The sequence below is a fragment of the Macaca mulatta genome, chromosome 2 (genome assembly GCF_049350105.2).
Source record: "Macaca mulatta isolate MMU2019108-1 chromosome 2, T2T-MMU8v2.0, whole genome shotgun sequence".
NCBI lineage: Eukaryota > Metazoa > Chordata > Mammalia > Primates > Cercopithecidae > Macaca > Macaca mulatta.
The window spans coordinates 35,748,578-35,774,082 of record NC_133407.1 but is presented as its reverse complement, the minus strand read 5'-3'; the positions used below and the strand labels follow the sequence as shown (position 1 = coordinate 35,774,082).

Sequence of the window (25,505 nt, the reverse complement as noted above, 5' to 3'; positions counted from 1 at the left end):
CAATTATAAATCTGAATTGAGTACTTATTTATTCTAGTTACAATTTTCATTCATTAATACTTTTTTTTTTTTGGGAGACAGAGTCTCACTGTTTTCCAGACTGGAGTACAGTGACGCTCTCTTGGCTCACTGCAATGTCTGCCTCCCGAGTTCAAGCGATTCTCCCATCTCAGCCTCTTAAGTAGCTGGGATTACAGTCACGCACCATCACGCTCGGCTAATTATTGTAGTTTTAGTAGAGACGGGATTTCGCCATGTTGGTCAGGCTGGTCTCGAACTCCTGACCTCTTGATCTACCTGCCTTAGCCTCCCGAAGTGCTGAGATTACAGAAAGAGAAATAAGAAAAAAATGTGATGCAGGGGTCAAAGCTTCCTTTAATAAATATTCTTAGCTGGGCACGGTGGCTCACTCCTGTAATCCCAGCACTTTGGGAGGCCAAGACGGGTGGATCACCTGAGGTCAGGAGTTCGAGACTAGCCTGGCCAACATGGTGAAACCTCGCCTCTACTAAAAATACAAAAATTAGCCAGGCATGGTGGCGGGCACCTGTAATCCCAGCTACTTGGGAGGCTGAGGCAGGAGAATCGCTTGAACCCAGGAGGCGGAGGTTGTGGTGAGCCGAGATTGCGCCACTGCACTCCAGCCTAGGCAACAGAGTGAGACTCTGTCTCAAAAAAAACAAAATAAATATTCTTAACTGGCTATTAGGTTTTTTGTGTTGTTCAGTGTATGTATCCAGGGAGTATTTTTATGAGAAGAAACTAGTAATCTTATTTTCTCTACAACATTTAAGTAGAACCATAACTAACTTCCCATTAACAATGAGACAGGAATTAAAGTTGAGTATGTTGTTTTACTATCATCTAGAGTCTCTGTGGTAAGCAAATTTTGGGACTGCTTTTCCATATTTCACATTAGAATCATTTAAATTTGATTCTCAGATTTGTAGTGTTACAAATCTGGACAAATGCTATGAGTTTAGTAATACTAAATGCAATGATAATTAATTTTTCGTAATCTGCTGCCTTATGCAAGTTTTCATGGCCTGCAGACTGTCAAGAGTATTCTAGGATAGCAACATATCTATTACCAGATTATTTTTTTTCTGGTAAAATAATCCAGTCATTTTTAATGAAAGAATTTAGACAAAAAAAGTTAGATCAATTAGGTAAGATTTGGTGCAGTGTAAGACACAGACAGTGATGCAATGCCAACTTGAAAGCAGATAAAAGAAGACAGTGAGTTCTAGATATGATACTTTATCAAACTGTAAAATTTTATAAAACCTTACTAAATTGATATGCAAGAATTTCCACAGGAAATTTACTTTTGAAAAACTGCATTTCATTTTTTAAATTCAAAACATCTCTCATACTAGAAATGCTATTTTACAGTTGCATAAGCTAAATTTTTTAAAAATGATTAAAGACTCACCAAGGCAACATAAATAAGTCTCAAGGCTAAAAAAACCTATCCTCCTGCTTTCCTGACTTTACTATAAACATAAGAATCACAGTATAATCCTAGCATCTCAAAACTAGTGTATTGAACACATTTGGTATTTGAGACTTTCTGAAATCAGTTTTTTGAACTTTATTTTACAAATCAGGGATGCACTTTTAATTTTTTACAACATTTTCTCCCTAGAGATACAATTTAGATATTCCTATCTTCAACGTAAAAGTCCAAATAGGAAATAAGCATAGAAACAGCCTACTGGCAATGGTTACACCTGCATGGTATTTATGAGTCTCCAAATTATTGGAAATTTATTTCAACCAAGGTTATCTTAAGTCTTCATTACTTGGATGTAACTCCAGAGAAAACTAATTTATATCAATCAATTTACAGTTTAGTGGTCATGATCAGGGAAAGTGATACTCTACCGCTGACTACAAGTCACTGGAGAGGCAGTTTAGAACTTTTCCTTTATGCCTAATATACAGGACAAACCTTGCCGACATCTCATTACCTCAAGAATCAAATTTAAATGAAGTATCCAGGAGTGGCCTAAAGAATGAGTGTAATCTGGGTGGATTTTAGTCTAAATTTATGCCTTGCTCTTCAGTAAAGTATAGTAACTCCAGATATATGCTCCACAGATGCAATAATTTCTATTCCTGGGTCGGTGCAGAATATAATGTATACTTCCTGAAATCAACTTTGTCTATTCATAAAGATAGCTGCTTTTTATTTGCCTTTGTCTCACTTTGAATATATATAATCCACAGGTTACAGACTTTTCCAATAACTACATTTCAACTTGTATTTCATCAGCAAACATTTGAGAGGATGTTATTTCATAGATTAACTATTTTGAATTCATTGTTGATCAAGTTAGAAGTAGTGGGAAATTTTCTTATAGAAAGCAATTCCAAACATAATGAGCAGATGCTTGCCAGCTCTAATCAATAAGCTGTATGCCTTGTCCTTCTCCCTGTATCTGAGAATCATGTACTGCTTTATTGTCCATGTCCTCATGCAACAGACACAAGGGATTACTGGAAAGAAAAAGATTACAGGATCAGATTTGTCCTTTCCCCACTCCAAAAGGCCAAAACATTTTAACAGCTGTGTTTTCAAGTAAGATTTATATCCTACAATATCCTTTGAGGTTTTCTTACTAGAATGAAACATACATTTTAGGAGAGTCAGTGATTTCACTGGAGCGGGGAGAAATAGGCAAGTCACAGGATTTTCAAAAAGTATAACAATTCAGGTAAGAATATACATTAATAAATGTTGCCCTAAGTTTTATCAGTTAAAATTTTTTTTTTTAATTTCAAGGGAAGAGGCTTTAACATGAGAAATAAAATATATCCCAATCCATTATCTACATATTCTTCATCTTGGCCATGAGGTCTTCCAAGCTTTCCCCAGAATCTTCCACTGTTACCTCAGTGACAGAATCTTCTTGCTATTGACAAATAAGGGAAATACAGTGAAAAGAGAACCATATGGAATTCTTGATGCTTAGGAATATATAATCAGTAAGTTTTGACCGTGCTCAACAGGGTTATAAAGTAAATTTTCTTTAACAACTGTCTTCTAATTTTTAGAAGACAAAGTCTTTTACATTCCCCACCAGTCTTTTGATTTACAAGGCAGTAATTTCAATATTCTTGACAGCTCTAGTTTTTTTAAATGACATTGTAGCTAAAACTACCAATAAACAAAAATGAGATCTTCATTTAATCAAAATCTATTATACTTGGTTCATTAATGAGTGAACAAAATCATTTTATTCTGTTTTAAAAGTCTAAAATAAGCTATAAATATTTGCATATTAACACTGAATACCTCTGTCTCACATCTTAATGCCTATAGCATAAAATATCTTAAAACAGGAAATACTTCACTGGCATTACAAATTAGAATGAAGATGAAGAAAAATATTTTATATGATATTTACATATGGGTAAATCGTATTTTTGAAGTACCTTTTTTGGAATTGTGTATGCCACTGTAATTCCTTCAGGTAAGTCTGGAACTGGACCTGAAGAATTTTTCAATTCCTCTTCTGAAACCTCAGATACCAGCTCAATACCTGTAAATTTAATCCTGTATCAGTTTTTAAGGAATTTAATAAGCAGTAATTATTCAATTTGTATAATCTTATTAGATTGGCTACCATAGGTTTTGTTTTATGCTGCCATTTCAATTTATAAAAGAACACCTACCCCATTCATTATCTTCATGGATTATCTCTTCCTCTTCTTGCATAACCTCTTGTTTAGGCAGTGCTGCTACCTTTTTCTGTAGAAATCAAACAGCATCAAAGTGTTCTTACTCATTCTCAGTTCTCTAAAGCATTAATCAAGAATTTTCCTTTATGACTAATATATAGGACATTACAAGCCTTAATCAAGAATTCAGACAGGCTTTTTATCTTACCAAAAGCAAGAAAGAACATTCATTTTTGAAGTATGGTGAATAAATTAACCATTTATCTTGTATTCCAAATCTGTTTAAGTTATTTATTGTCCTATGCAATATGATCCCTCATGCATTCTAACAGAGTGCCATATACCTTATATTCTTCCTGCTGCTTCCTGCAATTTCTGTCATCACACTGGGGATTTGGCTTCATGGACATAGTAGGAAAAAAATCCTGCATTGCATTGTATCCAAGGTAAAAACTAACAGTACCAAAATTTAACAGAAACCTAGAAAAATCAAAGTAGACATAAAGAAATTAAAACCATGAAAAATACTAGAACAGTTAAATTTTTTTATTTTTTATTTTTTTATTTTTTATTTTATACTAGAACAGTTAAATTTTTAAAAAATAACTTTGAAATGGGTAAATGATACACTTTTTAAATCAGAAAACAGAAATCTGCATCCAGAAAACAGCAATTTTCTCTTATTTACAGTGCCTGGCTCATAGTAGATGCTTCAGTGTTTATTGAATGAAGGAAAGAAAAGATTACTCCATTTCATCAACTGTAGAACACACTATTTTTTTGAACCTCTAATAAAGATTAAATGCTGGCAGCTGAACTATTACATGTCAATAACTTCAAGAAGCATGCTGATTTCAGAGAAGCTAAAATGTGGGAGAAGTGTATTTTTTAAATCCCTGATATATGGTATTAAAGCTACTTAATTTTTTTTAACATTTTGTATGTAATTTACTATAAAATGCACAATCTTAAATGTATAGCTCAGTAACATTTTGTATGAGTCTTTCATGGAACCACCACCAGATCAAGATATAGAACATTTTCAGCAACCCATGTGCCTCCAGCTACCTCCTGTCCTCTTCCCAGTCAAATCTGATACTTTTTACTCTGCTGCCCATACTGGAGTACAGTGGTGTGATCATGGCTTACTGTAGCCTCACCCTCCCAGGCTCAAGCAATCCCATCTCAGTCTCCCAAGTAGCTGTGATTACAGGCAAGCACCACCATACTTGGCTAATTTTTGCATTTTTTTTGGTAAAGATGGGGCTTTGCCATGTTGCCCCAGGCTGGTCTCGAATTCCTGGGCTCAAGCGATCTGCCTGCCTTGGCGTCCCAAATTGTTGGGATTACAGGCATGAGCCACTGCACCCAGCCAATCTGATGTCTTTTATTAGGTTGGCGCAAAAGTAATTGCAGTTTTTGTTAAACGTAATGACAAAATCTGCAATTACCTTTGCACTAACCTAATAAAAGTTTTTATACAGAAAAAATCACATAAAAAAGATAAATGACAAAAATATTTGCAAATACACATTCTTAATATACAACAAGACAAAAAAGAGCAACAACTATTAGCAGACAATTCACAGATGAAGTGTTCAACTTTTTTCACAAATAAAAATAAAAATTAAATGCCTATTTTTTACCCACCAGAATGACAAAGGTTACAGAGTTTGATGATACCCAAAGTTATCAAAGGTATGGGTCAACCAGGTACTCCTAAACTATGATACAAATGTATAAACTATAATACAAATGTATAATCCTTTTGCAGGAGAAATTTAGTAAATATTTCATAAATTCAGAAATTCTACTTTTAAAAATGTGTACTATAGGCCGGGTGCAGTGGCTCATGCCTATAATTCCTAACACTTTGGGAGGCCGATATGGGCAGACTGCTTCAGCCCAAGAGTTCAAGACCAGCCTGGGGAACATAAGGAGACTCTGTTTCTACAAAAAATACATAAAAATTAGCTGGGCGTGGTGGTGGGTGCTTGTAGTCACAGCTACCTGGGAGGCTGAGGTAGGAGGATCACTTGAACCTGGAAGGTGGAGACTGCAATTAGCTGAGATTGTGCCTCTGCGCTCCAGCCTGGGTGACAGAGTGAAACCCTGTTTTTAAAAAAAAAAAAAAAAAATGTACTATAGAAAACTCTAGGCTGGGCACGGTGGCCTGTAATCCCAACACTTTGGGAGGCTAAAGTGGGCAGATCACTTAAGCTCAGGAGTTCAAGACCAGCCTGGGCAACGTGATGAAACTTTGTCTCTACAAAAAATACAAAAATTAGCCAGGCATTGTGGCATACACCTGTACTTCCAACTACTTGGAAGGCTGAGGTGGGAGGATCACTTGAGCTCGGGAGGTTGAGGCTGCAGTGAGCCATGATTGTGCCACTGCACTCCAGCTTGGGCAACACAGTGAGACCTTGTCTCCAAAAAAAGAAAAAGAAGAGAGATCAATCTAGTATTCAGAGATATATACAAGATGTAGCCTGTAGCATTGTTAATAAAAAAAAAAAAAAGAATTAAGTAGCCTAAATGACCATCAACAGAGGGGCTAGCTAAATAGGACACATCCTTAAGAGAATACTTGGTTAGCCATGATTCTTTGCTTCTTTTTTGTATCATACTATGAAATGTTTTGTTTAGACAGGGCCTAATACTGTCTAAACAGGCTATTTGCTCATATGAAATAGCCCTAGACCATTACTTTGAGAGTTTATATGTATGCTTTTTTCAATTTCTTTGCTAGCAACTGACACTTCTTATTGATTGGTGCCTCCATGTATCTTGTTGCAGTTTGTTCTTATTATATTGGAGGCTTAGGGTATACAACTAAGCTTATTAAAGTTGTGAAATGAGGGAAAATAAATGGCCTGAATTAGAGAACACCTAAAGGGGATCTGCTTTTAATGAAGTATGAGTTGATTCATAAACTCTGACATAAATTTTAGCAGCAAAGAAATCTTTTCCCTTCTTTTTAGCTATAGTTTAGATAGTAAAGTTGCTGGATGTTTGTTTTTGGATAGCAGAGGTATCCAAAAGCAGATTTTAAGAATCTGTTTTTTTTTTTTAAGTATTCTTAATGTGTTTTATATTAACACTAATATAAATGTTAACATTTTATGTATATGTAAGTGTAAAATTTACAGTAACAATGTTTAATTACATTAACATTAATAATTACTGTTTAGTCACATTGGGGTTATTTTTGGTAAGACTTAAATCAAGATAGTAGAAACAAGTGTGTTTAAGTCTCCATCCACTGGTCAGACTTGGAAAGATTTAAATCATTTGGTTAATGCTTCATAAATAAATACGTCACTACCATTGTATCATTTCATAAAAGCTATTCCAAATGCAGGGAGTAACTGACATTCTATATATTCATGTATGAATATCAATATACGTAATATTTAATATAGCAATATATATGAAAAGTAGACATACATATATAAAATAGAATGTACACGTATGCATATATAAAACATTTAAAACTACATTTAAAAGTAACTATATACTTAGCTTATAATTTTAATTTCTGAAATGCTTTGTGAAATATATTTATTTTTATTGAAAGCACACAAAACTATTCAGAAAAATTAGCCCTGACTTACTTTAACACGTTTTGTACTAAGATCCCGGCAACCACACCCATAGTGGTAGGAAGACTGGCTGCACAAACACCTTCTCGTTTCAGAGTCTTTTCATCAATATTTGCAGCAACTACAAGTGGTGGAGCACACTACATGAAAAAGAATAAAAGAAAACACATTTCAAAAAAAAAAGAGGAAAAGTATGAGATGTTCCAAATAGTATTCCATCCAAGTTTGTGTTTTCTTTGAATTGTAATACATTTTCAATGCTCCTAAGAACTCAAGTACCTAACAGTGAAGAATAATCCAAAAAGAGTAATGCATACCGCAAAACAAGCAGATTCTCCAGGAATTATGAGCTGTATATGCCCTGAAACTGCATTTTCACTGACCCCAGATTCCATCCATGTTTGTCCAAGTTCATTACAAGCCTTAGTAGAAATGGGTGAAAACACAAGGAAAAAAAAAAAGAGCAAGAAGTAATTTACAATACATTCTTTGAACTGAATGGATTACCAAGGTCTTTTAAAATTAATTTTCAAAACAAATGAGGTAAGTTGTAAGATAATGGAATTCCTTGGTAATTACCATACTCTATTTAAAGAGTAAAGTGACAGTATTCAAGATGCAATCAGTAAATATTATTAAATTGAATCAAAGTTTATTGGATTTCTTGTCAAATTGATGTGAAATTTCACTTTTCTAAAATAATTTCAAGAACAAAAAAAGGCAAAATATCATCTGAAAAGTTAAAAACAATATTCAAAAGGAAAATAATTATTTTTATTTTTGAGAAACCAGGTTTTTAGGCAATTTATACATATTTATACATTTATAAAATAAAGTAACAAAAGCTAAAACTAACGCTGACCAATAATTATTATAAGATACCAATTTAAGAATTATACATCAGAGGTATTTGCTGTTTCACAGTTTACCAGCAAAAAGAGTAGGATACTGTAACACATGTTACAGCAGCAAGGTTAGACAGGTATCACAGCTATTAGAATAGATTTTAAGAGTAGGCTAAGAGAACATTACAAATAAAACACAGAAAAGGGTTTACATTCAGAACTGTTTTTAGGATGGGAATTATATACAGGAAAACAGCTAAATCCATGAATATATCTTGCACAGCAGGAATACTCACTGTATTTATTGTCATTCGAGCTTCAAAATTGTCCACACAGCTAAGAACTAGATCAACAGGTTTTCCTTCTTCTAACCCACCATTACTAGTCAAAGAAAGTAAGTTTGAAAAACATCAGGACACAAAATACACTCTAATACATTATACTTACTTGTTCAGTCCAACATTTATACTTTCATTAAATGTTTGACTATAATTATCACATAACTGTGTAATATTAAAGATATATATATATATCAAGTATTGAGTAACATACAAATATAACATCAATGGTACTGTAGTATTACTTATTTTACAAGAACTACAAGGGTGAAGGAAGTATAAAGTATGTTCACAACAGTTACTTTTTCACTACCGGCTTTCACATTTTTTTATTCATGCTTCATTATAAATGCAATAAAAGCTAATTGGATGCAATTCATTATTTCAGTGGTGGTCTGACAGTCTCTGAAGAAAACCATTTTCAGACAGAAATACAATCTAGAACACAGAACTTAAAACTGATACTCTCTTCTTATATTGTAACTTACAGGGGTTTTTTGCTTGTTTGCTTTTTAATTGTTTTTGGACAATATATACCTTTAAATGATATTCTAATACATAAAAATTACACAAAAATTACTGTTCTAAAAAAATGGAAAAATATATATCAATCTTCCATTCATTGGATTAATCCATAGATTTTTCTAATAATTTTCTAATACTTGAGCTGGACATTATACAAAATATTCATAAATTAAAATTTTACCTTATTCTATCCATGAAATGTTGAAAGTTTTCCACTGTGGTTATATTATAGTTGTGTACTTCAAAAAGAACATCAGGATTAATGTTCCTAAGAAGGAAAAAGGGAATGATTATAAGCCTGTAATCCTAGCATTTCAAGAGGCTGCGGTGGGAGGATTACTTGAGTCCAGGAGTTCAAGGCTACAGTGAGCTATCATCGCACCCACTCCACCCCAAACTGGGGGACACAGTGAGACCCTGTCTCTAAAAAAAAAAAAAAAGTTTTTAAAAAGACTACTACTAGTAGCTGTACTAAGAAAAAGCTGTGAGGAAAAGAATTGAAAGAGCTAAAGGGCATTTGACATACCTTAAAGAAGCGAATTCAAGCTATTCAAAGAAAACCCAAAGTTCTTTTCTATCTCTTTTATCTCACACTTTAAGGACTAGGTTCATTTTTGTCATAAAGATTACAAAACTGTTCCCACCCCAATTAATCTAAGTGTTGGGAATTAAGACTTAACCATGTCCAGTAACTACCTATAGCTCAGCCTCACTTCCTTATTCCAGTTAAGAACAAATTTGGGGCCACAAAGAAAGTTCCTAAAGCAGGGATTGGTGAACTGTGGCCTATGGGCCACATCTGGCCCACCACCTGTTTTTGTGCAGCCTTCAGGCTAAGAATTTTTTTCCATTTTTAAGTGGTTGGGAAAAGAATCAAAAGAACATTTTATGACATATAAAAATTGTATCAGCCAGGCACGGTGACTCATGCCTGCAATCCTAGCACTTTGGGAGGGCTAGCTGGGCAGATGGCTTGAGTCTCAAGAGTTTGAGACCAACCTGGGCAATATGGCAAAACCCCGTCTCTGCTAAAACTGCAAAACATTAGCCAGGCATGGTGACACGTGCCTGTAGTCCTAGCTACTCAGGAGGCTGAGATGCGAAGATAGCTTGAGCCTGGGAGGTGAAGGTGCAGTGAGCTGAGAATGTGTTGCTGCACTCCAATCTGGGTGACAGAGTGAGACTCTGTCTCAAAAAAAATTCGTTTTTTAATTTAAAAAATTAAAAATTGTATGAAATTCAAATTTTGGAGTGCAAAAATAGAATTTTATTGGAGCACAGACATGCTTATTCATGTTTATGTTGCCTACAGCTGCTATCACACTACAACTAACAGTTGCAACAGAGAACATCTGGCCCTCAAAGACTAAAATATTTATTATATAACCCTATACATAAAAAGTTTGCCAACCCCATGTCCAACAGGTAAGAGAATTCTTTGTACAAGTGAAATCTGCATTTTATAGAGAAAAATTAAGATCCATTTACATTAACTCATATCAAATACATAAAGTAAGATTTCACTGAATATGTTTCTTGATTGCTATTCCATTTACCTCAGAGTATGTTCTGCTGCTTGAACTTTACTTAATCCTGCTTGATGAGGTTGGAAGAAAAGTCTATTCATGTTGGCGAGTTCCACCTTGTCATAATCAAAGAGTAGCAACTAAAATGAAAACAGTGGTATTCTGATGAAAAACATACCAAAAAACTAAAAATATCAAAGAATAAATTAGAGAGCTTTACATTTAATTAGTTTAACAGTTTGATAATAATATTAGCTAACTTTACAACACTGGGTGCCATATATTAATTCATTGAATGCTCATGTGAGGCATGTAGGTACTATTATCCTTATTTTAAAAATGAGGCAACTACAACACTTGTCCAAAGGCCACTCATCTAATATGGGGTGAAAATGGCATTCAAACTCAAGCATTCTCAATCCAGCATCTGCACCGCAACCACAATGCTTTGTTGCCTCTCTAAATAATTCACTCAAAAATTAATTCCCTTTCATTCCATTTTTTAAAACTGTGGCAAAATCCTACTTCATTTCCATTTTTTTGCTAAAAGTCAGGAATCTATTGGATAAATGAAATCTTTAAATAAGATAAAAACAAATGCTGTAACTTAAAATATAGTATAACATGACTCCTTTTGTGTATATGACAAAATATATACCAGTGACATGGCTAAAACATCATTCCAAATAGAATTACAAACCAGTTAATTGTTGTTTCCTGCTATATACTTAAGCCTGTTTCAAAAAGCATTTCACACACACACACACACACACACATATACAAATGGCAATTAGATCACATTTCTTATCGATAAGAACAGGCTAGAGACAAGGACTTCCTAAGTCCCTTCTTGATATGAAATTCTGTGACTCTGTAATACAATTCTCAGCATACTAAACAATAAACACAAAAATGGGATTTTCTTCTCAATAAAAAAAACTAAAAAGAAAAAAAATTAACCTAACCCATAACTCCTAGATAGCCCTTAATACCTTGCTAGAAAAGATCTCACTCTCCAAAATTTTCTAATCCTACTTAAGAGTCTCCAAAACATAGTTTATTTAAGTTCATCAATAAATATTTATTAGGTCAGGCTAAGTATTAAATGAGTTTCTGCCTCATAGCTTGTTTATACATAAGTTGCGGGAAACATTAAACTTGGGAACAGAAGGTCTGAGGTGTAACTCTGCCACTAATTAGTTCTGATTGTGGGTAAATCATTTTCACTTTTTAGGCCTGTATCTTCATCTCTAAAATAAAGCAGCGAGTATAGATCTGGTGATCCAAGGCATCCCAGATACTTTAAAGAGATCCAGAGGCTTTCAGAGATAAGAAATGGACTCTGGGTTTCCTAACATCTTCTACTTTCCTGTTTAACCTCATTAATTCGCTTCATATTTACCTGTTTTACAAATTAAAGAAAGACTTCCTGAAACTTACCTGTGTAGATTCTGTTTACAAACTTGAGGGCACACTGGAATCACTTGGAGAATTTTTAAAAATACATATGTTTGTGCCTCATCCCCAGAGATTCTTATATGGGGTGCAGTCTGGACACCAGAATTTTTTAAAACTTCCCAGGTGATTCTAACTACAACAATATATAAATACTGTTCTACCTCTTTGCTACTCAAAATGTGGCCTGGTCTAGCTAATGCAGCTAGCATCTAGCTAATGGAGCTAGCATTAGCATCACCTGAAGCTTGTTAGAGATGCAAGCGCACTTCTCCAACTTTAATATGCAAATGAATCATTTGGGGATCGTGTTACAATACAGATTCTGATTCAGTATGTCTGGGGTAGGTATTGAGAGCTGATACTGATGTTACTACTTCAGGGACCAAACTTAGAGTAGCAAGGATCCAGTGGTTCTCACTAGTGTAATCCTAGGAACATCATCATCAGGATCACCTGGGAGCTTGTTAGCAAGTCAATTATTAAGTCCACCTGATACCTATAAAAATCAACACCACCAGAGTAGGATCTGTTAATCTGTGCTTTAATAAGGCTTCCAACTAATTGTGATAACATATTCAAACTTGAGAGCCGCTAATCTCAATAATCTCTATTATCCCTGGTCAATAGAGGTCAGTGATCTCTAATATCCCTGGTCAGGGTAATTAAGTCAGCTATAAGCAATTTTTATCCAGATTTTGTAAATCTTTTGAAAGATATTAAAATTTCAATGAACATTTTTAGTATTTTGGTGTTATTTCTATATTGATAAGTGAGTGCCAATTTTGAAATCACTTTCTTTTAAGAATTTGGGGTAGATCAACATATTAGAAAGCATTGGTAAACTGGGAGAATGCTTCCTTTGCCAGAACAACAAATTAAAGGATACATAATTGTGGAAAGTTTATTTATTCAACCATTATGTATCTAACATCATAGACTTTGGCTTTATAAATCTAAGACTGGTAGACTGAATTCTGGTACAAGAAAGTTACTTCTTTCTACCCATAATCTAAAGAAATTTTAGAAAAAAGTAAAGAAGTACCAATTTTTAAAAATTCATCCAGAGCATTCTCTAGTTCAAAATCAAGAGTAGGAAAGGTACATGTTTTCTATTCTGTCTGGTATGTTTAATAAAATAATTGTTAGATGTTTCAGTGTTTCACACACTATCAAATTAACAGCCTTCTTTCCTAAGCTTCTATATCTAAAACACTTAAGTCCAAATTGTTTACATATTACTTCAAACAAAAACGTTTCTAAACACAATTAGACAATCTTTGTCTAATTAGAAATAAAATCACCTTTTATTTGGGTGGGGATATGTCTCAACCCAAATAGAACAATCTAGATTAATACACTGCAAGTCAATAAGCCATTAGTAAAGAAAAAAAAATCCTAATTTGTACCTGATTTACTCCAGGAGTGAGTAGTTCCCTATACAAGAGGCAAAGAGAAATGTTTTTACCTTACCAATGCCACATCTTGTCAGCATTTCAGCAGTCACACTACCTACTCCACCAACACCTACTATTGCTACGGCAAAGGTACGGATTTTCTGTGAAATACAAAATAGTATGTGTTGGTTAATAGGTCTTCATCAAATATATCACCAGAAGTTATTTTAATTCACTGAATTCATCTTACAAAAACTTGGAAAGGGTTTATCATACCTCATAGTCGCTTACAATTCCCATTCGTTTCAATGCCATCAAGCGGCTTAAAACAAAGAAAAATATGTTTTAAAGCTTACAGTCTTTTAGGTAATAGTAATACAAATAGACATACATCACCACAGAAAATAAACACCAAAATATAATCATTACTAATCGTTTCAAAGAGGAGGATGCTTACAGGCTGGTTTTTACCAGATGAAACTCAATTGCCCAGGTACCTTAAAAACTCCCAAGTGTAGTCCATGAAACAAGATTGGTTTTTAAAAGCTATGTATTCTGATTTGCAACCAAGATTGTGACTACTACTTAAATGTTAAGGGTCAAAGTTAAATTTCAACATTTTTCTATGCTTTGGTAGAATACGTAAATATTTAATGTTTTAACACTCAGATCTCCATCATCAGAGTAAATTCATGGCTGGAATTCCATTCTCGTTGCCTCTGCCCACAATGGATGATGTCTACTTTTAGTAAGCACCTACTGTATGCCAAAGACTCTAAGAGGTGCTTTAACTAGTTACTGGTAATCTGCAGTTTAAGTCTATAATTAATTCCCATTCATCTTCACTTTAAGGAGTCAAATAGTTCCACCAGGCTTGTCAGGAAATTCAGCCTCCACCCCCATTTTCCACTTCCTCACTTTTAACTCCGTTACCATCATATTCCTAAACAACATGCTAACATTGTATTTCTTTTCAGTTATAGTCAATTATCTGAATCAGATTTTGCTCTTAGCATTCATCCCTACTGCACACAGACATTTTCCATCCCACCAACCTCCCAATATTATTATATGGTCATCTTGGTTAGATGTTAACTCTTCACAACCGGGTCATGCAGTATATTAAAACTTACCCTTTCCTTTAACCCCCAACCCTGAAGTTAATAAGTGTGCTTCTCCTGATGATTAATTTCCTATGTATTTTCACAAAATCAACTCCAACTTTTCACTAGTTGTCTAAAGTTCCTCTAGATACATTCATATTCATGAGGTATTCTATCAATTTCATCTTCTTAAAGATGTATCTCCTAGAATCTGACATGATGTCTCTAGACTTACTGCACATACAGCTCCCTTCCTAGGCTCTTCCTTCATCATTAAGTCTCTTAATTTCTTTATTCTGTATTAATCCACTGCTTCCTGTATGCTATAGCTCACTAGTTCTAAAGTGTCTATGGATCAGCAACAGGACCACCTGAGAATTTAATAGAAATGAAATTTCTTAGGCCTTACCCTATAATCACCCACTGAATCAGAAATCTTGAATGTGGAGTCTAACAATTTGCTCTAACAAGCCCTCCAGTAATTCTGATGCACATGACAGTTTAAAAGACTGTCATCAGTTATTAAACTTACTCTCTTGCTGTGGTTAGAACATCTTTCAGTAGTTTTGCAAAGGGTACAGCAGAGGTAAATTTTGAGAACTTTCATGTCTGAAAATGTTCCTTATCAAAATTATATTCTTTATAAAAATGACAAAGCAAAGGGCATATAATTGTGGGAAGCTACACGTATACTCTTAATCGATAGTTTAACTTGGTAAAGAAGTCTAAAGTTAGAATTGTCTTTCAACATTTTAAGGTATTGCTCCAGTGTCTCCTAGCTTGTAAAATTTCACAGTGTCCCTTAATGTGAATCTGTTCTCATCCCTTGTGCTGAGTTTTTAGTGAACCCTTTCAAAATGAAAACTCACATTTTCAGTTCTGGGAATTTTCCTTGAAGAATTTGGTTACTTCCTTGTTTGGTTTGTTTCCTGGACTGTCTGGAACTATTATTTGGAAGTTGGACCATTTGGATTTGTCCTTTATCTTCTTTCTCCAATTATCTACCATTTTAGTTTTCTGCTCTATTCTCTGGATGATTTCTTTTGACTTTATTTTCCAACACTTCTATTAAGATTTTCATTTCTATTACCATCTCCATTTGCAAGAATTCTTGATCATCTAACTACTTTGCACCTTGTTCCTGTATCATTTGTACCATATCTTCTCTCATCTCAGGATACTAATAATAATTTAGGGGGATGTGTTTCTCTTACATAGTCTATCCAAGTTGCTATTTTTATTTCTTTCATGTTAGAAGTTTCTCTCATCCTTTGTTCTGTTCATATTTAAGAGTGGGACACTAATAAAGGTAACAATATAGGCAATACTGTTTGACTTCACTGGCCTATTTAGTTGAGAAACCCACAATGTCAGTGTCTTTCAGTCTTTCCTCTTGGCTCTATCAGATTCCCTAGAGAATAATCTTTCAAACTCCAACCTGAGTTGGAGTTCCAACCCTGCGATCAGCTGTTGGAAGTGAAGAAGCAAGGCTGGGAGTCTCAGCATTCAGTATGTAAGCATTTAGTTTACATTCAGTCACAACATTCAGCATGTAAACAATCAGTTTACCCCTTCTTTCAGGTACAAAGACCTGCCCCAATTATTCTTGGAAATCTTCTATTTTAGTCTTTCTAATGAAGAAATCTCTACTCTCCTCTTCTGGTAGGGAAGGAATGTTTGCCCAGTTACCCACAGTGGAGTAGGGGATCTGGGGCTTTGTTTCTTCAACAGATTTTCAACTGAAAGTTTTGGGTTTTTTTAGCCCTCCCTGAAGTTCTCCAAGTACCTGTGTCTATTCCTGAGCCTTTGGGGATTCCTGCAATAAACTGGGTTGCAAGCTTAAGATTAATGAATCTATTAAATCAGTTACCTTCACCCATCCCTTCTCTAGTTTCCAAATTGTTACTATAATCAAGTACAGGGACGCACCCCTCCCCGTAAGTTATTAATATGAACCCTTTATATTTTCAATGGGAGTTTTCTTTTAAAAAATTCCTTTACTGTCATTTTAGTGAAGTTGGTTAGAAAGTGATGCAGATCCATCACAGGAATTTGCTATCCTTACCTTGATGCTCCCTTCAATCTTTAAATAACCTGAAAAGCATGGATGGCAACCCCATTTTACAAATGAGGGAAACAGTTTGGGTTAATCAACTGTCCAAGATTAGCTAACTGGCAAACAGTATTCTGAGCTGGGTTTCTGGGTCAAGATTTGATACCAGGTTTTCTAATCTCAAAGCCCCTCCAGTTTTTCCACAAGCTTATAACTATATTCCATAACACATAATTTTACGGTTACTTATGTTGTTTAATGTCCCACATCCATGTAGTCTCTCAAACTGAAGCAAAAGTCAGGGGCTTTATATTTCTTTTGTATCTCTTGAAGCAGTTAAAATGGTGTTGAACACATACATATCCCTTTCCTATAACCTTCTGTACTTCATCATAATTCAATAACCTGTACTTTATCAATAATAACACGGTACTTTATCATAATTCTTACCACCTGTACTGCAATGCACGTTTACTTTTCTATTTATCTCATACTCATCTGGTAAGCTCTACAGGAAAAAGACCATGTCTACTTTATATTCACAGTGTCTGCGCATAATAAGTACTCAATACAAAGTAAATAATGTTGTCAAGGAGGACTGGAGATGAAAAGGTACTCAGTAAATATTTGCTGTATGAACAATTCAAAAAATTAAAGCTGACTTTTATTAAAATTCCATATACCAGTGAAGAGCTTTGGGTATCAAACTGCCATCTCCTGTATAGCAATTTTAATAAAGTCAATGGCGCAAATCAGATAGGAAATACTAAATATTTAGACTTGAGTTCTGAAAGTCTTGTTTGTCATCATTACAATGTCAAGGGATCATCTCATATTAAAATAATGTCTGAAAGACAACTTAAGTTCATGACCCATATTCCTCTGCTTTTCATTCTGGAGGGAAAATTTCAAAGTCTTCATTTGTAAAATTTTAAAATGTTTTAAAAATGTCAAATAGTTTCCACTTATTCTGATTAGAGATGTCAGTTCATGCTTATTTAATCTCTAAAAGTTTTGGACCATTAACCCTTCGTATTTGGCAACACAGTTAAAACAGTGCACCTTAAGACTTCTACTGCGGCTTTATATATCACAAACTAAAACCTGTTTTAAAAATCAAAACTCTTATGCTCTTTAAAGGAAAAAAGCAACAATAAAATCTTCCTTATCTACTTTAACACTATACAATTTTTAGCTACACGACTTAATTGTTTTTACTGGGGAGATGGTTCATGAGAATTTTACATTAAGACAAATCGAATGCAAGACAGGCCATATTATTTACTACCAAGGCATGAACCTGAGGTGGCTATTTAAGCCTCAATTTTCTCACCTATATAACGGGGGTAAAATAGTAGCAATCCCATTGGGTTTTGGTGAGAGGAGACAATGCATGTAAAGTGCTCAGCACAGTGAAAGCTCAATAACTGCTTGCTACTAAATGCACCTAGCAATAAAATCTTGCATAAGGTTTACCATGTACAAGCGCTACTCTAAGACCTTTATACATACTGATTTTTTCAATCCCCACAACTATGACAGAGATAGATATTACTGTTATCTTCATTGTATAGGTGAGAAGCTGAAGCGGAGAGTTTCACAACTTGCCTAAGGTTAGGCAGTTATTAAGAGAGTAGTTAGATTTGAATTGCAATCAGTCTGGCGGTAGAGTCCTTACCCTTAACCATTGCACTACATTCCATCTGCTGAATTGACAAGCTTTATTAGGAAAGAAGAGAGGCCTGGGCAGTCTTGGTAATGTCGAATGGTTTGAGATGTTAAGGAGCACCCGAATATCTCAGATTAGAGCTAATCCCGCTCTCCCCCGCCCCGCCCCCATTTAAGATGCATTGATAAGCCTTTATGAACCTCAAAGTTTACCTTGGCAGGTTTTACATCTTCTAAAAGTTCTTACTATCAGTCTTATACACAGCGAGGTGGACTAATTAAGAGGCAAGGGCGATAGGAAACTGGACATACGTCCTCAGCAGGCACAGGAGCAGCACCATATGGCTGACTCACTGGATGTTTATTAAAAAGAGAAATAATATCTTCCGATCAGTACTAAGATGTAGCCTTGCCCATTTGGGAACAGGATTCCCAGACCAAGAAAAGGGTGGAGGGAGTCCGCATGAGCGGGACGTGGAAGGCTCCTCACTTCTGACCTCACGGAGCTTGACCTCGTCTCCCGCGCCTGCCTCGGACCGGCGACGCAGGTTACCTGTAGGGATTCGAATCCACCACCTCTGAGCTCATCTTATCGATGCGGACCCGGCCGCCCCCTCCTTCGCCGCTCCCCGGGACCCGCCGATTTCTCTCCTGGGCAAGTTCCCGCTCCAGCTCCTGGACCCGCTGCTGCAGCCGCTCCACAGACTCGGCCATGGCTGGGACTCCGGCCGCCAACGCTCCCAGCCCGGGCCTTCGCCGCCGCCTTCGCCCCACGCTGCTCGGCTGGGCCCGCAAAGGGTACTTGGGGAGGCACCTAGCCGCTGCCTTCCTAGCCCAGAGACCTGGGGAAGTGCACCCAGCGCCTCACAGACAGACACGTCTCCTTCACTCCTTCCTCGGAGCCGCTTCCGGTGCGTCGCAGACATCGCTCCCCCTTAGCAAAAACCTGGCTCTTCCGGCTTCCTTCCTCTCTGGGTAGGCTAAACCCGGCCGCAGCAGGACCGGGGTGATAAGTGTCCAGGGCAGGAGGCCTGCGATGCTGCCTTTCTAACCGGGTGTCTAGGAGAAATAGGGTCTTTTTATTCTTGGGCTCGAGGTCCTGACGGGCTTTTTTCTGAACCGGACCCTGCAGGTCTTCCGCCTGCTGATGCATTAAATTTGGGGATGGAAGAGGCTTCTGCCTTGTTCCTTTCGCGCAACGATGACCGTGGCTTTGCTTTCTTTAACATTGAGGCCTCCAACTCTGACGCTGACTGGAGAACTGAAATCCGAACACACATTGGGCTCTTCTGGCACTTGGCTAGAGCTAAAACCTCCAGCTACAACGGGCAAGCGTTGCTCAGCAACGGCGGGTAGGGTGTATGTGGTTGGCTGGAACCAGACCCCGTGCTCTGGGGGCGTTGCCCAATCCTGAAGGACTTCTGCGCTCCAGACCTGTGGATTACGCTTTGCTGTGGCCTGCGGGGGCGATCATGAAGCTAGGTGCTACTGGCGAGCCCAATGTGGACGAAATGCTGCCCCAGCACAAGTTCGACAGCAAGTCCCTGGAGGCTTACCTAAACCAGCACTTGCCTGGCTTTGGGGCCGAACGTGAGGCTACGCTGACCATTGCCCAGTACAGGTATCGACGCCAGCCTTTGCCTCCAGCGGAAACAAATTTGTGCATTGCCTTTTCCTTCCTTTGGCCCTGGGTGGTTTCCGAAGTTTCTCCCACCCCGACTGCTTTTCCTGCAGTCGGTGGACGCACCCTGCAGGCATGAGCTGCTATTGCCTGCCTCCCGAATTCGATGCTGGGGTCTTCCCAATTGGAGGGCGGTAATGGAAGCGCAATAACGTTCACCATTCCACTATCCAAAGGAATCGTTGTTAAAGGATGGATTTATGTCCCTCGAGGATTCACCAAGGCAATTAAGGCTAGAAATTCTGAGAAATAGATGCCTTCTTTTGTAATACAACCATTAGATCTTTTTCTGAGAAGCTGGTGTAATTCCGTTTGATTGGCGGTATTCCGGGAGGCTGAGTTAATGACACCAGATGAAGGATCCGAATTCGAGTACTAGCTTTTCCACTTAGGAGGTCACAGCACCACTTTGGGCCTCAGGTTTTTTGAAGTGAGGTAATGCAACTGGGTGAGAGGATCCTCAGAATACCCTTCCCTACCGGGAATCTGGCTTTAGTCTGATGTTTTACAATAGATGATACATTCTTAAAACTTTATTCTAAAAATAACATTGTTACTAATACAGGGCTATAGAAAGAGTCCTATCATTCAGAAAACTGGATCTGTCACTTGCTGTCTGGGAGTTTAAATATGTTACATAAACACTCCTGAGAACCGGTTTCCTAAGTTGTAATACCTATTTTAATTAGTCTTATTAATGAAATGAAGTACCGTAATATAGGTGAAAGGTCGTAAAAATTGCAACAACACAGTATGCTAGTGGTATTTTATCACTGGCATTTATATTCTTTGACTACTGATTTTGGTGAAAATGAAAATAGTAATAAATGAGATTGATCAGGGAACATTTTAGGGTGTAGAATCAAAAGGTCCCATGTCCTAGTAGATATTGGAGGATGAAGGTAAAGGTGGAATAAAGAATAGCTGAGATTTCTGGGCCAGAAGCCTCGTGTTGTAACAAACTAAAACAGATCAAAGTTCAAATTTCAACTATTTCAATTCCTGTGGAGTTTGGACAAGTTGCCCTTTGAGCATCTAGTCCTGCTTTGGCAAACAGGAAATAGTAACGTCCATATTGTAGGGGTGTTGAAGAGGTACATAACTGAAAGAGACTTAATTCTGAACCAAGCTGAATGTTAAACCATAATCGTGTTTAAAAAATGAAATTAGTTTGGTATAAAAATTGCCTCCAGAAATGTTGTATAAGCTTGGTTTGACAAATATATACAGAACTCTGGATCCCACAGAGAACACGCATTCATTTCTAGGACACGTGAAAAAGTTTATAAAAATTGAAAACACATAGGCCATGAAGGAAGTCTCAAAAATTCAAAATAATCAATCTTTATATTTTGAAAATATGTGTTTTGGCCAGGTGCAGTGGCTCACACCTGTAATCCTAGCACTTTGGGAGGCGGAGGCACGTGAATCACTTGCGGTCAGGAGTTCAAGACCAGCCTGGCCAACATGGTGAAACCCCCATCTCTACTAAAGATACGAAAATTAGCCAGGCGTGGTGGCATGTGCCTGTAGTCCCAGCTACTTGGGAGGCTGAGAGAGGAGAATCGCTTGAACCAGGAGAGGGAGGTTGCAGTGAACTGAGATTGCACCACCACACTCCAGCCTGGGTGGCACAGTGAGACTCAAAAAAAAGAAAGAAAATGTGTTTTTTTAAATGCCAAAAGTTTAACAAAAGACAGCTAACAAATACATGTTTATAAATTAATTGATTCATGGATTAAAGACCCAATAATCTACACAAACAGTAGAAAACTGTCAAAGTTCAGTGTACAGAAATCAACTACATTTCTCTACTTTAGCAACAGTTAAAATGTAATTTTCAAAAACTTATAAGAGCATCAAAAATATAAATTACCTAAATAAGAGATGTGCAATACCTTTGTAGAGAAATGATAAAACTTTTATTAGGACCTTAAAAAGAATTTTTAAAAATGAGAGATGTCATGTTGTTGAATAGGAATATACAGTATTGCAAACTTTTTTCTTCCAATCGATCTATTGATTCAAAACAATGACAATCAAAATCCTAATTTTTTTCTCTAATTTGAAAAGGTGCTCCTAAATTTTATATGTAAGAGCGAAGGGCTAAGGATAGAAGAAACATTTTTAAAGAACCACAAGTTGGGAAATTTGAATTAAGATGATATGATATTAGCACAGAGATAGACAAACCAATGAAATAGAATAGAGAGTTGACAGAAAGACCCACATATTTATAGAAGTTTGATATGTGACGGTGTTGGCACTGAGAGTCAGTGGGGGGGGAAAGAAGAACTTTTCAAGAAGTTATACTGGAATAATTGTTATCTGTATTAAGAAATAGAAATTAGACTCTTTATCTCACACAGTTCCAGGTAGATAAAAGAATTGAATGTTAAAGGCAAAACTATAAATGTTTAGAAGATGTATAAGTTATTTTTATGACTTAGATAAGAAAATTTTTTAAAGACAAAAGCAGAAACCACAAAGGAAATGATAAATGTTCATTAAAAGACTTCTTAAAGTGAAAAGACAAAAGAAAATATTTTCAGTGCACATAATGGTTAAAATATTCAGAATATAACTATAATAGCTCACCAGAAAAATAGGTGAAAACTTGAAGGTGCTCAACTTCATTATACTGTAGTAATAAGGGAAATGCAAATTAAGAAAAAAACAACACAATGAGAAACCATTTCACACCACCAGATTGACTTCTTTTAAAAAATTTGACAATAGGCCGGGCACAGTGGCTCATGCCTATAATCCCAGCACTTTGGAAGGCTGAGGCGGGTGGATCATCTGAGGTCAGGAGTTCGAGATCAGCCTGGCCAACATGGTAAAACCCCATCTCTACTAAAAATATGAAATTAGCTGGATGTGGTGATGGGCACCTGTAATCCCAGCTACTCGAGAGGCTGAGGGAGGAGAATTGCTTGAACTCGGGAGGCAGAAGCTTTAGTGAGCTGAGATTGTGCCACTACCCTCCAGCCTGGGTGAGACAGAGGCAGACTCCATCTCAAAGAAAAAAAAAAAAATTAACAATATCAAGCATTGGTCAGAATATAGGGCAACAGGGACTCATATAGGGGTGTGAATTAGTATAGCTACTATTGAAAAACAACTTGACATGATCTTGTAAAAAATGAAGTTGGGAAGATACACATGCCATATGAACTAGCAGTTCTACTCATAGATGTATACTCCTGAGACTTTTCCTATACTAGAGTATAAGGGGACAATCTACAAAGATGTTCGTTGTACTGTTTGTAATAGCAAAAATCCAGGAAACAACACAACGTCTATAGAGAATGGATGAATAAATTGCAGTGTATTCACATAATGGAGTACCATACAATAGTGAAAATGATTCAGCTGCAGCTATACATAACACAGAATAAAAAACATGAAGAAATGAACAGTATATTGTGTACAGAGATAAACTTCAAGGGAATGATAAATATAAAATTCAAAACAGTAGTTATTCAAGGGGAGGGACATACAGAGTTTCAAAGACAGTAATTTTCTCTGGGTAGTGAAAGTCGTGTTTGTGGCATTACTATTCCTCATGCCTTACCAGTTTTGTAAATACTCTTTTTATCTGCAAGATTTACTTTTAAAATTTGCAAAAATTAAATCCTATTGGAAATATAAAATATTTAGAACTAATCAATAATGAAAGCATTATATGGCTTGATACAACAAAACTTGTGATTTGCAGCTGAGTGCCTAATATGTATCTGGCACTGTCTCAACCACTGAGGATATAACAATAATCTTGCCTCCCTGGAACTTCCATTTTATTTGTAGAAGACAGACAGGAAAATCTACTTCTGAACTTTACAATGTAGAAGTTGATATGTAACATGGAGGAAAAAAGAACAGGGAATATTTGGGTGTGGGGCAGGAAGGCTTCCTTGAGCACATGGCATTCAGCAAAGACTTGAAGAGGGATGAAAATGTGAGCCATGTAAATATCCAGGAAAAGTGGTTCCAGACAGAGGGGACTGCTAATGCAAAGGCCCTGAAAGGGGTGTGTGCCTAGTGTGTTGAGGAAACACAGCCCAAATGCCTGAAGTAGTGTAAGCAAGGGCAACAGGGACCCTGTCAGGCAATGTAGAGACTTCGGCTTTTACTTTGAATTGAGGTGGGGAGAGACTTAAAACAGGCTGGAGCAGAGGAGGGAAGTAATCTGTCTTAAAAAAACAAACAAACAAAAAAAACCCAGAATCTCTGCTTCTTGTGTAGAGAGTTGACTGAAGGGGCCAAGGGCAGAAGCAAGGACACCAATGTATTACAGTGTTCCAGCAGGGAGATATTAGTGGCATGGATCAGAGTGGTAGTGTAGAATAGGTGAGAAGTGGTCATAGTGTAAGTATGCAGTCACATGCTGCATAATGACGTTTTGGTCAATGACAGACTGCATGTATGGCAGTGGTCCCATTAGATTATAATACTGTGTTTTTACTGAACCTTTTCTATGTTTAAATATGTTTAGATACACAAATGCTTATCATTGTGTTACAACTAATTGCCTGTAGTATTCAGTACAGTCACATGCTGCACAGGTTATAACCTAGGAGCAGCAGGCTGTACCATAGAGCTCAGGTATGTCCTGTCGGGTTCGAATCAGCCTACTTATGCTAACTCCAACCAGCCGAGAAGTTTCACAGTGAATCAGTACCAATTAAAGGCATAAGAATTCACGGTTTATTGTGTGGCTTCCACACAACAATCATGTAACTCTATCCAACACACATAGGCAGTAATAGAGAGGGGAAACACAGCAAGTAGCTTGGGAGACCGGCACACTGACTGAGAAAACCAGGTTTGGTTTTCCTCAGAATGCCCACTGACCCGGGTGGTGGGTAGCTGCTCTTTTCCCAGAGGGCTTACCACAGCCAGAGGAAAGGAGGCCTCAGAGTTCTCATGGGCAGGGATGCTGCAGGCATCTCAGCCAGGTTTTTGGCTTCTCTGAGGCTTTTACAGCTCCCCACAGAAGTGTCCATGGCCATTTTCTTCAGCTAACTTTTAGTTTCACTTTCTTGTCAGGTGTCGGGGTGCCTGGCCACAGCAGATGCTATCTTATCACCTCAGTCCATATGCTTACTACTCTGAGGGGTCAGTGATTTCACTGTAAGCTGAGTCACCTGTCATAAGTGACTCAATTTTGAGACATTTAGGATCACAAAACATAATTATGTATCAGTGCATAGTAGGCTATACCATCTAGGTTTGTGTAAGTGCACTCTAGGATGTTTATATGTGACAAAAATCACTTAACATATTTTCTAGAACATATCTCTGTCATTAAGCAATGCATAACTGTATTGTGAAGGATTTACTAACTGATTAGATGTGGGCTAGGAAAGGAAGAGATGAAGATTATTTCATTTCTTCCTTGGTAACTTAAAGTATAGGGTTATTATGAACTGAAATATAGATGACTATAGGAAAGCAGATTTGGGGGGAATTTGAGGAACTCAGTTTTGGAGTGTTGAGTTTCAAGGTGCCTTTTGGACATCCAAGTAGATATGTATAGTAAGCAATTGGTTATATCTTGAGGTTGGGGCAGCGATCTGGACTAAACATATAAATTTGGGAGTCATCGACCAAAAGAAG

The 25,505-nt window shown here is 36.8% G+C and overlaps 3 protein-coding genes across 4 annotated transcripts in view; 2 read left to right on the top strand and 1 right to left on the bottom strand.

The window, feature by feature from the left end:
* Positions 1-4,618, top strand: part of NPHP3 (nephrocystin 3) — a 48,181-nt gene extending 43,563 nt beyond the window's left edge. Inside the window, exon 28 of the mRNA XM_077991469.1 lies at positions 4,378-4,618. Coding sequence (XP_077847595.1) covers positions 4,378-4,417 — 40 coding nt within the window. The 3' untranslated portion in view covers positions 4,418-4,618. The remainder of the gene's footprint in view (positions 1-4,377) is intronic.
* Positions 1,248-19,117, bottom strand: UBA5 (ubiquitin like modifier activating enzyme 5). 2 transcript variants are annotated; one of them, XM_015132135.3, is made up of 12 exons: positions 18,756-19,117; positions 13,655-13,700; positions 13,450-13,539; positions 10,557-10,666; positions 9,182-9,268; positions 8,434-8,518; positions 7,610-7,714; positions 7,305-7,432; positions 4,032-4,167; positions 3,682-3,757; positions 3,442-3,548; positions 1,248-2,918 (listed from the first exon to the last, which is right to left on the bottom strand). In XM_015132135.3, the coding sequence occupies exons 1-12, from the start codon at positions 18,914-18,916 to the stop codon at positions 2,835-2,837; spliced, it is 1,215 nt and encodes a 404-aa protein (XP_014987621.1). In that variant the 5' UTR covers positions 18,917-19,117; the 3' UTR covers positions 1,248-2,834. The 2 variants fall into 2 exon arrangements, with proteins under 2 accessions (XP_014987621.1, XP_077847596.1); XM_077991470.1 differs by lacking the exon at positions 18,756-19,117 and having other exon boundaries at positions 13,455-13,539.
* A 497-nt stretch (positions 19,118-19,614) lies between these two features.
* ACAD11 (acyl-CoA dehydrogenase family member 11) overlaps positions 19,615-25,505 on the top strand; it is a 97,846-nt gene continuing 91,955 nt past the window's right edge. The window contains exon 1 of the mRNA XM_015132134.3: positions 19,615-19,823. Within this exon, the coding sequence (XP_014987620.3) occupies positions 19,675-19,823 (149 nt within the window). The 5' untranslated portion in view covers positions 19,615-19,674. The remainder of the gene's footprint in view (positions 19,824-25,505) is intronic.

Excerpts from the sequence above, each read along its gene's own strand:
- UBA5 (XM_015132135.3), bottom strand. The coding sequence starts at position 18,916 with ATGGCCGAGTCTGTGGAGCGGCTGCAGCAGCGGGTCCAGGAGCTGGAG. Across the intron at positions 13,540-13,654 it reads GAATTGTAAGCGACTATGAG|AAAATCCGTACCTTTGCCGT; the intron begins GTATGATAAACC and ends TGTATTTCACAG. Across the intron at positions 8,519-9,181 it reads CATTTCATGGATAGAATAAG|TAATGGTGGGTTAGAAGAAG; the intron begins GTAAAATTTTAA and ends TTCTTTGACTAG.